The sequence below is a fragment of the Lynx canadensis genome, chromosome C1 (genome assembly GCF_007474595.2).
Source record: "Lynx canadensis isolate LIC74 chromosome C1, mLynCan4.pri.v2, whole genome shotgun sequence".
Classification (NCBI taxonomy): Eukaryota; Metazoa; Chordata; class Mammalia; order Carnivora; family Felidae; genus Lynx; species Lynx canadensis.
This window is the reverse complement of record NC_044310.1, coordinates 116,411,381-116,428,157: the sequence shown is the minus strand read 5'-3', so window position 1 is coordinate 116,428,157 and position 16,777 is coordinate 116,411,381. Positions and strand designations below refer to the sequence as shown.

The 16,777-nt window shown below is 41.1% G+C and overlaps 1 protein-coding gene across 1 annotated transcript in view; it reads right to left on the bottom strand.

The window, feature by feature from the left end:
* The window catches only part of CLASP1 (cytoplasmic linker associated protein 1), a 170,322-nt gene that overhangs the window by 67,937 nt on the left and 85,608 nt on the right, over positions 1–16,777 (bottom strand). The window contains exons 20-22 of the mRNA XM_030323685.1: positions 10,720–10,827; positions 2,923–3,026; positions 981–1,004 (exon numbers count right to left, since the gene is read on the bottom strand). Coding sequence (XP_030179545.1) covers positions 981–1,004; positions 2,923–3,026; positions 10,720–10,827 — 236 coding nt within the window. The remainder of the gene's footprint in view (positions 1–980; positions 1,005–2,922; positions 3,027–10,719; positions 10,828–16,777) is intronic.

Genomic DNA, 16,777 nt, shown 5'->3' with positions numbered 1-16,777 from the left:
CTTTGAAATAACAGTAACGATACCTCTCACACGCTTGTTGCGAGGATATAACGGAAGGATATGCTAACTAACCTGGGCCAGCCCCTGCCACACTGCAAGTAAGTGTGCCCACCGGCCCCTTTCACAATCAAAAACAATAGATCTTGAGCACGGTCAATGGGAAAATTTGTTTGAATATTCATGCTTCCTTAATAAAGTCTAAAACTGAAATGTCAGAGCAGAGTAGCCCCTGTCAAAGGATTCTTAAATTATCTGAACACAAATAGGCTTCCTGTAGATCCTTCATTTGTTTCTCTTACCCTGAATATAAAACTGGAAGTTAAACCCATAAATAATATAGCAACAGCTAGTAAACTGATAAAATACAATTTTCCCTAAAAGAAAAAAAAAAAGTTATTGGCCAAAACCATACAAATGTAATCTTTTTTCTTTTTCTCCCCCCAAATGTAATTTTCTAATTAACACGGCTTGTCCATCCATCACAACTTGCTCGGGACAGTTCTGTCTTATGCCTCTTGTCCCAGCATAGTTATGAATAGTCCCCCCTTTCACAATCATCCTTGTTAGGGTGGTAAATTACAAGATCATCTTATTTATGTATAAACTAGATCCATAAAATAAGAAAAATGTTGAATACATCCATCCATGAAATAAGAACATTAACAGTAGACACAAGCTGGGTTAATAAATAAAATAAAACACTGATAGGAGAAGGAGCAGAGCTTGACATAAAAAAAACAAAAACCAAAACCAAAAATCAAAAACCAAAAAAAACCCAAAAAACAAAAAAGAACTAGAACAGATAAGAGAGGGGACTGATTCCATCGCTAACAACAGCTTCACTAGACTGGACAAATCATAATTCAGATCAGGATTTCTACATTATACTACACGCTTTGTTGCTTTCACTAGCTCCTAAAGGAAATATACTTGCAACAGAAAAAAATGAAGTTGTAAAACAAAAGTTAAAGCACTGGTACCTTGCTCCTGGAGTCTCCTAACAGCTGTAGGCAGGAAAATATTGAAGGATGGGGAAAAAGCATAGAGAATTATGTCAGAAGCATATGTGGGGATTGTTCTTGCAACAAAAGTGTACAGCAAAACATATCTTAGCAAACCAAAAATACAGGTTAGCAAGCAATTCATATCAAGCGAATAATAACAAAGAACGCTTTCACAATGGCATCTCCTAGCCCTTCCTACACCTCCTAGAAACGCCTTCTAGTACTTGCCATACTCCTTTGCTATGCTAAAAACTCCCCACCACCGTGGTACATCTCTAAAGTCACTGTTAATTCTACCTATTCCCATGCTAGCTTCTGTCTGCCCTGGGGCTTCTATCCTGGGAAGCACATCTGTGTACCATTCCTGAGCTCTCTCTTCTGCAGCGGGTCACTCGGGGAGACCAGGCAGTTTGCACAAAGAGTAAATAAGGGCAGCCTGAGTGGGCTGACGGCTAGAGCTCAGAGAAAAGCCCAAGCCAAGGAAAGCCCAAGCTCAAGTTCTCAAGTCCGACTCTGGCTCCTAGCACTTGGTGCACAGTCCCTTGCGCAGCTCTTTAAAGAGCGAGGGAGGGAACTCCCCCACCTTAACTGGAAGTCCCATTTAACTAAGGGTTTTGCACATCCATCATTTCCCCCCACTCTGACCTCCAAATAGGGTCCCTGAATAAGTAAGCGATTCCCAGTGCTGCAGCTTGGAAGGAAGAATCTCTTCCCAGAATTCTGTTCCAGCTCATGACTCTGAAGTCAAAGCCATGGTTAAAGCAATTATCCTGAACTCCAGTACCTGCCAGGAAAAAAGCCCTTCTGCACAGAAGGCCGATGAATAGAGCTGGCCAGGCAGCCCCTGCTTACAGGAAAAGCATCGGGAGAGTGGCACACTGCTTGCTCACAGTCGCTTGTCAAAGCACTCTGACTGCGCAAGAATAAATGAGGGCGACACAGGAAGGGGTGAAAGCGAGAACCCGTGCAGCCAGGGGCTGTAACAGTTTGATCAGATGCAAAACACGGCTGGGTTTAAAACTTCTGGTTCTGAAACCAGATACTTTTTTCCCTTAGAAAGACAATGTATCTTAAAACAGCACAAGTAAGGCCAGAGATCAGACAGTTCTAAAGAGGATCTGTTTTAAATGCTGAGCACATCAACCAGAATATGCTAGAGGCAGTGTCACTGCCAGCTGAAATGCATCTTTAGGAGGCAATCTGACCACAAGCTGATTCTACCAGGGAGTGTTTTGCTATAACCACAAACTGAAGGATCTCTAACTGCTTTATATTATTATTATTATTATTATTATTATTATTATATATTTTTAGGAACTACATTATACTGAGGCAAAAACATTCCACCAGCGCTTTATGTCCTCAGAGTCCATCGGCATTAACGTTTGGCAAAGTTCCCTTAACAAGGACTTAATGACTCATTTTAAAAGACGAAACAAATGTAAAATTGTACGGAACAACTAGTGTGGTCATCGAATACGTGTGAGATTTCCAAACCACTCACACTGTTACCTACTATTATAATGATGTGTTTAGGCTATGCCATCAGAGCCTGTAAAGCAATAGAAGCCACAGAATGAAAAAAGGAAACGCTGAAAAAAAAAAAAACATGGAGAAAAAAGGGAAAAAGAAGCAGCCCAATGACATCAAAATTTCCTTGACATTGAAGAGCACAGAAGAAATGCTTGATGCTAGTGTTTTCTGTAAGGCCAATCTTCACTTCTGTACAGGGATCCAAGTTTCAAAAGAAAGAGATAATAATACAAGTTTACACGTTATTTACACAGGGTGTACACAATATTTACACAATTCACACAGTGCCGGGGATGCCTGAGGACGCTGATTTGGAGGCGATCTTCTGTGAGGAAAATGGCGGATGAGTAAGTCAGAGAGACTCCGCACGCGCCGTGACTCTTACCAAAGCATCAGCGACAGCAGCTTCAAGGTCTGTACTCGTGCTCAAAACCCGCATGGCATTCACAGAGCCAGGTATTCTTCCTGCCTGGCCAAGCCCAAACCGGTCTATTCAAAAAACAAAACCAAAGATATGTCACTTTAATTCACATTTCCTCAGTTGTTTGCAGGGGCTCCTGCCTCTTCCCACCTACTGGACAGAGGCACTGGAAAGTCTCTAGCCACACGTAACTACACTTCCCTTGCAGTCCTAACTAGACCTGACTTGTTCACCAGCGGCAGAGGTCAAGTTGTTCGCGCTGAATGCTATCGTGCCACAAAGCGTCCTGACAACAGAAATGGCTCTTTAATGATGTTTTGTTTTGTTAAAGTGTTAAGACTTGGGAGAGAGGGGAGCTTATTCTAGAAGTGAGCTGGGCGGTGGCATTGAGTCTTTTGATCTATTTAGCATTCCCTCTGGAGGCAAGTGGCCCTGATGTTCCCGTCAAACTAATTAGGGAGCTTCGTGGTTTGACAAGTGAGTTCTAATGAAATGTGTAATAAGAAGTTAAAATTTGAAACTAATGTGTTCAATTGATCTCTGCAAATTTTCGTCAGTGCCACTACTGTTTAACTGTTCTTATTAACTGAGCTCAATTAATTTTGGGTACTTGTTCATGATGCCTGTGTCACCAAAAGTTATTTAAAATTCAGTTTATTCAAAGTCTTCAATGATCATCAGAAAAAGCTAGTATCTCCACTGCAAACCATTAATCATTCAGATAACATGAATCTAAAATTTTCCTGAGTCTCTCAAAGGATTTGAATTTCAAATGATAGTCTTTATACATGTAAACAAAATGGATACAATCCAAGGAATTTAAAACAAATTCCAGCAGTTTAATTATTTTAAGTTCCATTATGTTAAGGATCATGGACAAAGAAGGCAAACTTTTTACAAGTCCCATTATGTTAGGTGAGCAGCCTTCCTTGAGAGGTGCTGAGCTTGGAGCTACATACAACAGGAGAAAAGTTCATATAAAAATCACACTTCCTAAGTGTCTCACACCTATTTACTGGCAAACGTTTCTTATTTAAAACACTAACGTGTAAAAAAAAAAAATCTTTGAAGAAAAATGTTAGATAAAAAAATGCTTTCTTTTTATGAACAAATAAGACACTGTTTGGACTATATACAAACATATATATATATTCTCATAATGAAGCATTTAGGGGAAAAGGAAAGCTAAATGTTTTACATGAGTCGATCTTTCTTGTAAAGTGATATGTTTAAAACTCTGGATATGTAACGAGAGTTCTTTAGGAAACAAGTTTCAAAGTGAGGTGTTCCTTAACTCATTAAACATGTCAGTTTCAAAATTTTCACCTTCCAGCGCCACAGAAAGGGGAAAAAATTTAAACACCGCTAACCAAAACGTTATACACTCATGAATTTTTATAAAGAAACAAAAATTGTATGTTATACTATCCCCTTTTTTAATGTACTTGTTGGTCAGACTGCATGATGTCTTAAGTCATTATGTAAAAGATGATTAAATGTGCCATATAAGAGACCACAAAACAATAATATCTAGATGTCTCCCTATATGTGTGTGTGTGTGTATATTATCAGTTGAAATATAAAACTCGTGTAAATTTGAAATTTGCTGTGCATATAGTTTTATACATCATCTTTGTTCTTTTTTCCATTAAAAAAGGGTAGATAGTAAGGGATTTATGAGTAACAAAATGAAAGTAATTCAGTTATAAGCCATTTAAAAATTACCCAGCATAAACTTAAATAAAACGGACTCTAAAACAATTAAAAAACAAAAAGTATATCACATGCCAGCAATTCCTGCTCCAGGGATAATACTGATATTTTGCTTTTAGACACAAAATTAAAGCTGTAAGAACAATGCAATTACTTTGTGCTTCCCAGATGCATCCAGCTCCGCCATACACAGTGACTGCTCATCACTGGATAGATGTCACAGATCATTTGAATTTCAAATCTGAGGGGGAAATGCTTGTCTGGATTTGAGCAAGGTTACAAGCCTTTTGTTTTCACCAGACCACAATCTCTTCTACGCTCTCACTGCTCTTGTGTTATCGTGAAGCTCCGTTCCCCGAGACGGATGCGTGTGCCTGTGCCCTCATCTTCTGGAGGGTGTACCCAACAGAGTGTAAGTAATAAAATGCACAGCCCGCTTCACTTCGAGGAAGAACAGAGAAAGTAACTCCGTGAACGGGTGACAGTTGTCACCATCAACAGTCTGTGACTTAATACATACTGCCGTGCTCAGGTGAGGAACTCTGACTCAGGTCAGTAGGGACTGTTAGCGTATAAAAAGCCAGCACACTTATATATTTCTGTATGCTTACTTTTTGCCCCAAATGGCTAACCAGGGGATTTTTGGTATCGTTAAAGCGGGCTGGGATGAAACATTTGGGGACCACAGGCTGCAAAGGCTACCTTCGGCCTGACCTGATTATCTGAATCGTGACCTTGCTTTTCCGTAAGTTTTAGGACAGTATTTATACCTGTGAAGTTATGTATTCTGTGATTTGGGACGTCTGGTAACTAGATAGTTCCTCCAGATCACCAGAACCTGACACTAATAATTAACATCAGTAATCACCACTTTTTGGGAGCAAACACTTTGGAAATGCAAGACTGTTGGATGACACCCATACCCTATTTCCCCAAAGGGACTTTTCATGATACCTATTTTGGGTGCTTGTTCTCCTGAGGGAGGGACTAAAAAGAGGGGGAAGAAGCCCTTCCCCATGTTTCTGTTTTGTTTTCACATAAACATGAGCACTGGAGAGATGATGTTGTCAAACAGGCGATAAAGCATCTACGGCCTATTAACAGAACCATAAACATTCAACAACGGAAAAAAACCAAAGCACACTGGGGAAAACAAACATGAAGTGCATACATGCCAAGTGCTAGGCGACACTGACGGAAACAAATGCTAGAATGAGCGTGAGACGGGACGTATGAAGAAGCCGAATCATGCAGTTAGCACTTGTTCACCTGACTGCCCAACAGACTCAGCAGTGGAGAGGGCACTAGTGGACCTGGAATGACGTCGAGAGGCTGCAGGTAAAAGGAACGGCAACACCCACAGGATTAACACACGAGTACCCGACACAGAAAATGCCACAGTCTGAAGGAAACGCAGGGACTGCTCCCAACAAGGCCATGTTTTCTCATGAACGGAAATGGCGCTGGAGATGAATGGATAGCAAGTGCCGATCCCCAAGCTCCGCGGCAGCCTGCTGGCTCTCACACGGCTGTTACACACACAGGCACAACGAAGGCACTGTCTGCGGTGCCTAAGCTCAGACTCCACGTTTATATTCGCACCGCGAAGCCTCAGTCAGCCGTTATGGAAGTATGCAACATGAAGGACGTCAGGAGTCACAGAGCACCGTCTATACCCGGTGGAGCATCAGGAGAATGGATTATTTACTCAGCTCACAAGATGCCTCATCGGTACATGATGCATATGTGACCGTGCACCAAACACAAAAGCATAAAGGTTCATAACGTTATTTGAACAGAAATGGAAGGAAGTCACAAGAGAGGGGGCTCAACAAATGAAATCCTGTGTTCCCCCAATTTTTGCTGTTTTTCTGCACGAAAATCCTAACGATTAACGAACTTGTCGTTTCACTGTTGGGAATTTAGTCGGAACGGGTTTAAGGAGCTTTCTTGGCAAGGCATTGGCAGTACTCTGGCTAACCGCGCACCAGCTCCGCACGACAGCCGGGGGCGAGTCCTGCTTTGGTCACAACCAGCGGGACCACCTTGGGCGAAGCTCTACATCTCTGTGTCTCAGCTTCCGCATCTGGAAATGTGCTAAAAAGGGTACGTACCTCTTGGGAGTAGAGACGGGTGCGGGAGATCTTATATAAGGCACTTAAGGCAGTGCCGGGCACTGAGTAAAATGGTGGTAGCGGTAGCAGTGGGGGCCGGTACGCTGCTGGTGCTGGCGGTGGCAGCGATGGTTACGAGTAAACTGCGACTTACATGTCTACGTTAAATATCACTTGATTAGCAGATATTCACAAGCGAATTAATTCAGCAATTGGAGGAATTACATGCTCAACTCCGTCTTCACATAGAGAGAATAACTCTCAGAAATAACCATGAAACTGACTTGGTTCGAATCACCAATTTCTGGAGCAGAGTGCCATGCAGTATATGGTTCCTTACCTCAGGGAAAAAACCCCAAGAGATAACACGCTTACACTCCTTACTCTGAAAGGAACCCGGTGGTTGCATCATGGGAAATTCCCAGGTTTGACAAACAAAGTACTACCCAGCAGTGCTACCACTTCTCACATATGCTAACAGAGTGCAGTATCCTGTGCACGTGAACACTTCCGTCTCGTTGTAAAATACCAAAACCTCAAACTCTTGGACAGAATTTAAAAAAAAAAAATTTTTTTTAAAGTAATCTCCGCACCCAACACAGGGATCAAACTCACGACCCCGAGATTGTGTCACATGTTCTACCGACTGAGCCAGCCAGGCGCCCCCATAATTTTATTTTTTTAAGCTCATGTCACTTGATGAAAATGCACGTATCTTCATAAGTGGCACGAGTGGTATCAAATAGCAAAGGCTACCTCATGGATAAGGACAAATTTCTACCAGCTCACAAAAAGAGAATTTCTAATTCCTCAGGATGCACAAAAATAAATTGGCAATCTCTAAAACAGATATAAAATAATCACTTTCCTTAAACAAACAAACTGGCAAAATACGTTTTAAGACTGAAGCATACCATTTACTGTGCAACGTATCAGTGCCATATCCTGGTAGTTTAAACTGGAAATACCTTTTAAGCAACGCCTGAAGGTTGCTTAGAAAGTCGTCCTTTGGTTCTGTTTCAACAGGCTATTCTACAGTAAATCTGTCATGGAATGAATCCTTTGTTCTCAAGTGAACACCCAACAATGGAATCCGAGGTGGACCCTCTTACAATCAGAGCCTGATTTACAGCTGAGCCCTTACTTTCATTTTGATATTGTCACTGTAACCATATAAACATCCTTATTAAAATGGTCCAAGATAACTTTGTAACAAAAAAAAAAAAGCAAACTTAAAACCAGTATATAATCACCAAAATGTAATTATTTTCACACACACCCCCCCACCGACCTTTTTTTAAACAAAACCTGGCTATATAAACTGACCCAAAGGGGCACTAACACAAAAATCTCACTAATTTACAGAGAGGGTGGGAAACAATTATTAACGTGAATAAGAAGGAAACTTCATATTGTCTAAAGGGCACAGTGAGCTCCCCTGGACACCACCTTCAGGGACTGAGCTATGAATTCCCATGGCTTAACTCCAAACCTGGAAATCGTAATTGAGAAACATTACCAGACACTTTCTCTGTGCTTAAGCCTGGAGAGAAAGTATTTAATACACTTCCGAGGAACAAATGAAAGATGCTAAATTATCAGAACTTTCAAATGAGGCAAGGGAGCAGCCAAGGTTTGAAGTCAGACTGGATTCAAAACCTAGCTCCACCATTTAGCTGTGTGACCTGGACAGCTGGCTTACTCTCCCTCAGTCTCTGTTCTGTCATTCATAAAAAAGGGATAATGGTAACACCCGTCCCAGAGTGTGAACAGGTACCTGCTCAGATGGGGGGCCGTGCGCACGAGGACCGCTCTTGTTCTTGCTGGGTAAAAGTTTTACAGACAGATTTACCCCAAGGAGGAAAAGAGGGCATGCCTACAAACTCAGCTGACAAGATGTTAACTCTGCCCTGACCAACAGAAAGCACCTGCTGATGCTAGTTTGTTAGGAAAGGGAAACGCCTCATCCACATCTTCTGTCCTGGTAGGAGCGACTGCACATTTCACCATTCTGGGTTGTCACCAAGACCCTTATGCAGATCAATTTCACCAAAGAAAGTGAAAACCAGACTGGATCACTCAAGTACTCAGGGTTCAATTAGGAACTCAAGAATTCAGCACACCTTGCCTGGTCCACTGACCACATCCTGGATTACAAAGGCTGCTTCCGTAGACAGTAACAAAAATACCAGTGCATATAGGAAAGAAAAACACGGAACTGCCTCTAAGAGACCGAATAACCAATAAGCAGATTGAATTGTTCACTTATAGAACAGGTTGTTTAGAAGGCCAAATAGTCAGCAAGGACGCAGAGATATACAGCCTTAACTTAAAAGGAAAAATCACCAGTTCATTCAGAAAAAAAATCATCACTGCTGCCCCTGATTTGTTGAGAATTCTGTTCTGCTGCTTCAGATTGCTGTGGAGTAGCTGGTGTGTTCAAGGTGAGTCGCTCCACTTGGGATCTCATGCTAATCAGGTAGACTATCTCACAAAGGCGTCTTCTCACTAAGTCAAGTGACCCATGTGGCCTGGCTTTAAGTTCATAAAGGACAACAGGTCATAAGGAAGTATTATTGCTACTGATGGGATAAAAGGATATTAGAAAGAAGTGTATGACATCAGGAGAAGAACGAGGCAAATATTAAGACTGTGTGCTTTTGATCTATCATCCAGCTTCTGGAGTGACATTTTTTATATTTGAAAGACCTAATGTCTAATGTTACATAGAGTCAAAATAACAGACTGCTGCAGTCCACAATTCCATATAACAACGTCAGGCCTAGGCCTAATCTTATAATTTCCACCTGTCATGCTTATCAGGAGGAAAATATACAGCTTTACAGCAATTAATGTGGCGAAGAACTGAAACACAGATACTGGAGAATACAAAATGTTTTTTTTGCAAACGTATGTGCTCTTTCTAGAGGTCTTGGGGGATTAATAATTTGCACTAGGTAAAAATATATGTCCATTTTAGACTACTGAGCCTGAAAAGAAAAGGCAAACACAGTATTTCATAAAGGAAATATGTTTCTCTTTTGTCTGTTTTTCTCGAATCTTAAAAACTGTGAAAATACAAATTCTGGCTGTAAGAGAGACGGAGCGTTGTGGATAAGCAGCCCCAAACCGGGACGTGGCTCGTGACCCGAGATAAGGTACTGACACCACCTTATGGCGACCAACTGTTGTAAATTCCTGCCCTGGGATGGCATCAGGTCACAGACATTGCATAGCCTATTGAGCCCAAGAAGAATGAAAATCTCTGATTAACAATAAATGTTGTAAAGTCGTACACTGTGCTGTACACATAAGCAGTTTATCAAAAAGTTACTGTGGGCTTGCTTTAAAGAAAGCACTGAAATGACTCGCTTAGCCAAGGCATGGCTAGTACCTTCCGCCACAAGGCTTTTTAGATTAATATTATCAGCCCTAAACTGAGCACATTTCATTTCCTAGCCATTCTCATGATTTTAATTTTTTTCCGTCTTTCAACTGAATCACGTGTGTCCTGACCTTTGGTGAAATTAAACACAAACTGTCGAAATTCAATGACAGAGGATAAATTTTGGATTAACTCTACTGTTAAGAAGCAATTGACTTTGGCTGAGCGTCCCCTTAGGTTAGAAGTGACCACAAGACGGGCTTGCCTGTCTGCCAACCTGGATGCTGGCAGGTGGTCACAAATGGCAACAGTACAGAGTGAAGTGGTGTTTTTTTCCTCCCATATATAAAAACTGGAAACTGCCAAAATTCAAGCATGCAGAGGGGGGCAACAGAGGGTAACTAGGGAGGAGGAAAGAAAGAAGAAAGGACCACAAGGACAGGAGAGGAAGGACAGCAGGTCATTCCGCCTCGCAGTGTGTGGGACAAGCATTGGGAGCAGGGCAAGGAACTCTGCTCTGAGAGCCAGCGCCTACGTATGTGTACTCACCGAGTGGAGGAAAGCCCCGAGCGGGGCTCGTATCGCGGCTGCTCTCACAGCTGGTATTGCGGCTGCACCCCTGACTCATGCTGGGTCGAGGGATACGGCTGCTCCGTGCTAGTGTGCAGCATGAGGGGTTTCAGAGAAGGTGAAGAAGTTTAATGAAGACAGAAAAACTCACAAAACGTCAGTTACATTCCGTTAACGTAATCATGACATTGCCCGCGCCGGGGGTTCGTCGTGAGGACTCTCCCCGCTGAGGCCTCACTGACTCGCGTGCTGACAACAGGAGAGGGTCTGTGTAAAAACTCGATTATGCTCAATGCTTCGGAAAGCTGTGGGGGTTTTTTATGGAGGTGAAATAACACCTAAATGTAAGAAATGAAAAGAAAGCTTTCCAAAGAACAATCAGGAAATACAAGGTCAAAAGCGTTTCAGAAAATGATCATTTTTTACAGCTTTAGCCAACTTCTCATCAAGATGATAAAAGACTGAAGCCATTTTCATATACGTTCTGTTGTTAGAAAGATAATTTACTTTGGGTTAAAAAGCAGAATAAAGGCTCTGGTCACTGAAATACATGAACTTACCTAATTAAAAGGAAGGGGGCTCATCTTTCTAGCCTGGGCTTCTTTACAAAGAGAAGTCCTAAGGACTGACTCAGCTGGAGAACCTGCCCACTCCAAGTAAGTATCTAGATGCTTCCAACATACTTAATTATCTAAACCAGCATAAACAAAGGGTTGGGATTGCTATCCCTTTATTTACTGGTCCCAACATTTAATCTCTGCTTTTTCTATGGGAACCCAAACAGGTTTGCCTGTGGTCCCCTACTCAAGCACTCTTATCCGGCACGCCTTACACGAGTCGACAGCATGTGACCTACAATCCCAATATTCGTGCTAAAAGATCCCCCCACTGACCTAAGAACAGCCAATTACTGTATGATTATCCACGGATAACTTTATTATACTCATTCGTTATACTGCAATAAAATCATCTGTGGATAATGGATTAACAATGACTGTATTGTCATGTTATAAAATGCTGAGAAGACAGAGACACATGAATAACTGAAGGTCTAACATAACTGGGCGGTAAAGCTCAGAGAAGGCCATGATGTTTTTGGTTTTTAATTTAATTTGAGGAACAAAGACACAACTGGCAAAATACTCAGAAATGATCCTGCATACTGAATGTGGGGACAATAAATATGTCCATCCCGAAATGTCTTCCCGAAAACTTTGGAAAAAATAAACTTGATTCACTGATGTAAAAGCAGCCATGTTTATTATATGGTAATGAGTATAGCGTATGATTTCAGAGCCAAGGTGGATTTACTACATGAGCAAACTGGAACAAGAACGTCTTACAAACCAGAATCATTAAATTCCTTGACAAAGGAGAACACGGAAGTGAGAAACCAAACCAGCTCCCCACTGTGGTCTCTGTTCAGTGCTAGAGTTGAATCAGACCCTACAGTTATGTGACAGACGTCCCAACGCTTGGTCTGCACGGGCAAGCAAGGAAAAACTCAAGCGCAGGAATGCAATCTGAGCAAATCCGTCAAGACGGGCCTCATTGGGACTCGCCAGTGCTTCCTACATTCTCCTTCATTTTGCCACAGTGACATGGAGGCACTCAAAGTAGCAGTGACTATTTGATCAACAGATTCTTCCTGATAATTCTAAACCAGCTCCTGTGATGAAGGCAAAGGCACATGGCCTGAATGTTAAAAGCCTCAAAAAACGAGGGAGCACCCACTGATACCAACACATGGGAAGTTGCCTAGAACCTATGAAGAAATGGTGCTTATCCCTAAGAGAATCAATGCCACATCCAATTTGTGAAATGACCTCCCTGGTCCAGCCACTTTGCCTCTCCTGTATCAGCCGCCCTCCTAGGAATGTTGGAAGAAAGAACCCAATCAATTAAATGAGAAGGGTACTGTGACATAAGGTACCTACATGAGCACCTCCGAGTTCCCTGCTGAAAGGCATAACAAAAATCTTATCTTATTCCACCACCCACTCCAAAACAAATAATCAAAAACAATAAAAACAGTCCTGATGGTGTTTCACACATGCACACACTTAAGTTGAGCATTTTCTTATGGTTCTTGACTGATTACTTGTTACTCTGCTTCCACTCCCTTCCTTCAATTAATGCACATGCTAGAACAATGGGAAATCCCTGCTCTCTCCCAGGCTGAGCCTGCTTTGTGAAGGCAAAAAAGAGCATGAAAAGGGATAAGCAGACATGCTCAGAAACAATAATCTGCATAATTCTTAACAAGGTTTACCCTCTTACTATTTCAGCCAGAGAAAGTTTAGTCACCCATTCGTGCTGACTGGCTTCTTCAACATAGGCTAGTAGTAACATATATAGAGAGAATTCTGTTTACAATTTTCTAAACATCTGCCCACAGTTGCCCCATGCGTCATTAACGGGTATCAGTGATGACAGGAATAGTTCAAATGTTGGGTAATTTAAAACACGAGAGGAATAACGCCTACTTCTAATACCATTTCCAAAGACCACTCTACACAGAGGATTTTAAGAAGTATATCCATAAATGATTTTTATAAACCCAATTAACTAGGTGGTCAAAGCTAAAAAACATCATACCAAATTAACCTCATTAGGGAGTGCCAAAACTGTTCTCTGGGAGAATACGTGATGTGAAGGCATAACAGAAGAGGGAGACACGATGAAGAGACGCTTGCTGTGTGACTTTCTGGAAGCAGTATTCTTAGGTGATTCTGTGGTGCTGTGCTTACAGGAAAGGCCGGGAAGCCTTGAAAACCCATTTGATGGGCTTTCATTTCTTAAGAGACACTATACTTCTGTAGAGTTTTAAGGGAATCCTGACTTCTGCCCTTTAAGGCAGAGATGAGTCCTACCTGAACTCCCATCAAAAGCAAAAGTCCAAGAGGAATAATGAGAACTACCCTGAAGTACGTCTATAGTCTGTTATTTTCATGTTTTGGTCTTGCACACAGGAGTCTAATTTAACAGGGGACACTGACACCCGTAAATTTTTGTTTTCAAAATATTTTTAACCAGAAAATCTGAAAACATTTTAAATGTATATTCACAGGATGTAAGCTACCAACAATCAAAAGTTTTTATTGCCTTCTCAAGACATGAGTGGAAGGAAACTAAGCTTCCAAAATATAATTGCTATAGATATTACCTATTTGTACGACTTTATTATTAAAAAAATTTTTTTAACGTTTATTTATTTTTGAGACAATGCGAGAGACAGAGTACAAGCAGCGGAGGGGCAGACAGAGGGACACACAGAATCTGAAGCAGGCTCCAGGCTCTGAGCTGTCAGCCCAGAGCCCGACATGGGGCTCAAGCTCACGAACTGTGAGATCATGACCTGCGCCGAAGTCGGACGCTTAACCGACTGAGCCACTCAGGCACTCCAATGTACAACTTTATTATCCATCAAAAACGGAGTAAAACTCCAAAATGAAACAATTTATAATCTATTCTATTTGGCTGAACAGTTTGTGAAGGAATAAATTGCCAAGAAAAAAGAGAGCAGCAGGGTTTTATTCTGTTTCTTGGTTATATAACAGGAATTACATTCTGTTTTGCTTAAGAAACCTTACATGCTGAAGAAGAAGAAATTTGGTGTCATTTTTACCACAGATGAAGCATAGCTGAACCAAACATAATTTGTAGATAATTTGTAGAATTAATTCTCAGTGCAAATTCCAAGCCTAGTTTAGCAATGATTAAAACTATTAGTTGGTTTGGGCACAAAAGGAAATACTCTTAAAAGTTGCTTACCCTTTTTCCCTAAGTATTTCTATTTAAAGTTGCTATACAATGAACCAAATGTTTATAGACACATAGGCATACACCCACTACTGACTAAATGATCACAACAGTGGACAATCTACTGCTAAAGATACTAATATATGCGACACCGTATAAAATGGAATCTCTCAGAAGTACTATAGGAAGAAGTGGAAAGATTTACTCATTTATCTACCTTTGTATCTATGTATGTTCTCACCATGTACAGAAATTTAAATAAAATACCTTTTTAAGTCAGAATGACATATATGACCTCTAAGCTTTACACATAACTACTCCCCCTTAATGGGCATCAAGGTGAGAACTTTCTTCAAAATATTGTTTCAAAAAAGAACTCTTCAGAAGAAAATAGGTTCCTATTCAGCTTTTACTAATGGATGATGTTTCACAGTACCTCTTGTAAATGCTTATTAAGTGTTGTCTTTTCAACTATCCATAACACAAAATTCATAGTTAAAACCATGAAATACCAGGTCCTAGAGTTATGTCAGAGAACCTAAGGTGGTTTCTTTCCAATTTCAGGAAGAAGGTAAAAATGGCACCTTTAATAATATGAAAAGTAAAATCCCGAAAAAGCAAAGAATTTTTAAAAGGATGAAACTACTCTGGATTGCCAAGAGACATTCCATACATTTAATTAACTACTGAAAAAGGACAGCCAAAACCTCACCACCAGGTATGAAATCAAATGCATTTTCCAAACAAAACTAGATCCAAACATACACGTTACAGCCTCAAATCTGAAATTTAGACATTCCAGTCATGATATTTTCTCTGGTTGTATCCATGTAACTTGTAATCACTGGATCCAAATAATTTGTCAGCTCAGGGACCATGCTATGTAACACCCAACAGAAAGCTGAGATCATGTACAATTAACAAAACCACTGCTTGAATACGTTTCAAATTTGCTTTGGAAATGTTAGTCAAACCAACTCCTACCCATTCCACTTCTTAAATATGTGCCCCTGCCTTCTTGTAGCTCAGGCGGCCTGTAAGGACTTTCATGAGCTGGACCCTCCCAGCCCACCTGCCCTCCTCTTGCACTCACCCTGACCAACTCCCTTTGCTGTAGCCAAATGAACGACCTGTGCCTCTCACAGCCCATTATGCTCCCTCCCATCTCACTGTTCCGGCACACGCTCCTGTCTGCCCTAGAACACCATTCTCCTCATCTCTGTCCCCCGCCTAATCTTACCTTACTCACCATCAAAATGACCTATTCTGGGAAGCCTCTCCTAGCAGGCAATCTGGGAGAAGTGGGGCAGACAAGGGCACTCCGTTTCTGTGGTCCCAGAGCAGGGCAGACAAGACACTCCGTTTCTGTGGCCCCAGAGCACTATGTCACAGTATCTACTGTACTGTCTCTCACGTTTCCACCCTTAGGACCACAAGTTCTTCGAAGTCAGAAGCTACATCTATTTTATCTTCTGATCCTAAGGTGTAATAAAGTGCCTGGTGCATCACAGGAAACGTTCACGTGAAAGTTGCTGATGAGATAAATAAATGAGAACAAGAAGCCGACAGGACTTAAGAATACAGCAGTACTCTGATGTCACATTAATAGATTTTTATCCTTAGGAAGCAGGTAGAAATATAAGAAAGAGTATGAACATAGATTTCTCATAATATATTACAAAAGACTTCTTAGTACTAAATAGGTGGTGTATAATTTAAAAGATTTGAATAGAATAACAGGTCTCTAAGCTGCTGAGAGTAATTCACGTAATTCTACTCATTGTCACAGAGAAACTAAATACTGTAACACGAAAGTATCATATATTTGACTTTAATTTATTCCTAGGTTTCATGTTCGAACAATACTATGTCAAAAGTAACTACTCATGTTCTTTTGATCATAAGTTCCACCAAACAGGTTAGAGAAGATCAAAATCAAAATAAACGTGGACCCTACAAATTGCTTTTGAAAACATACACAGATTAATGGAGACTTAGTGCTAATCCATGAAAAAAAGGATGAAAAGCAGCAATGCTGCTAACTGTGAAGAGAACAATCCTGCCCACTCCCCCAGTTCTAACATTCTGTGAGAGCTCTCAGGTACAAAAGCCCAGAGGGATCTAATTCTTTCCCGTCAATCTGAATGGTGAGGCCCATGTATTTTTTAGTTGTAACTCAAACCTGAACAGGCCATAATCTGTAAAAAGCGCAAATCGGAATGTCTTTTTAACACAGGCAAAGTGACACCCCCAGTTCAAAAGTAAATCTCTACTT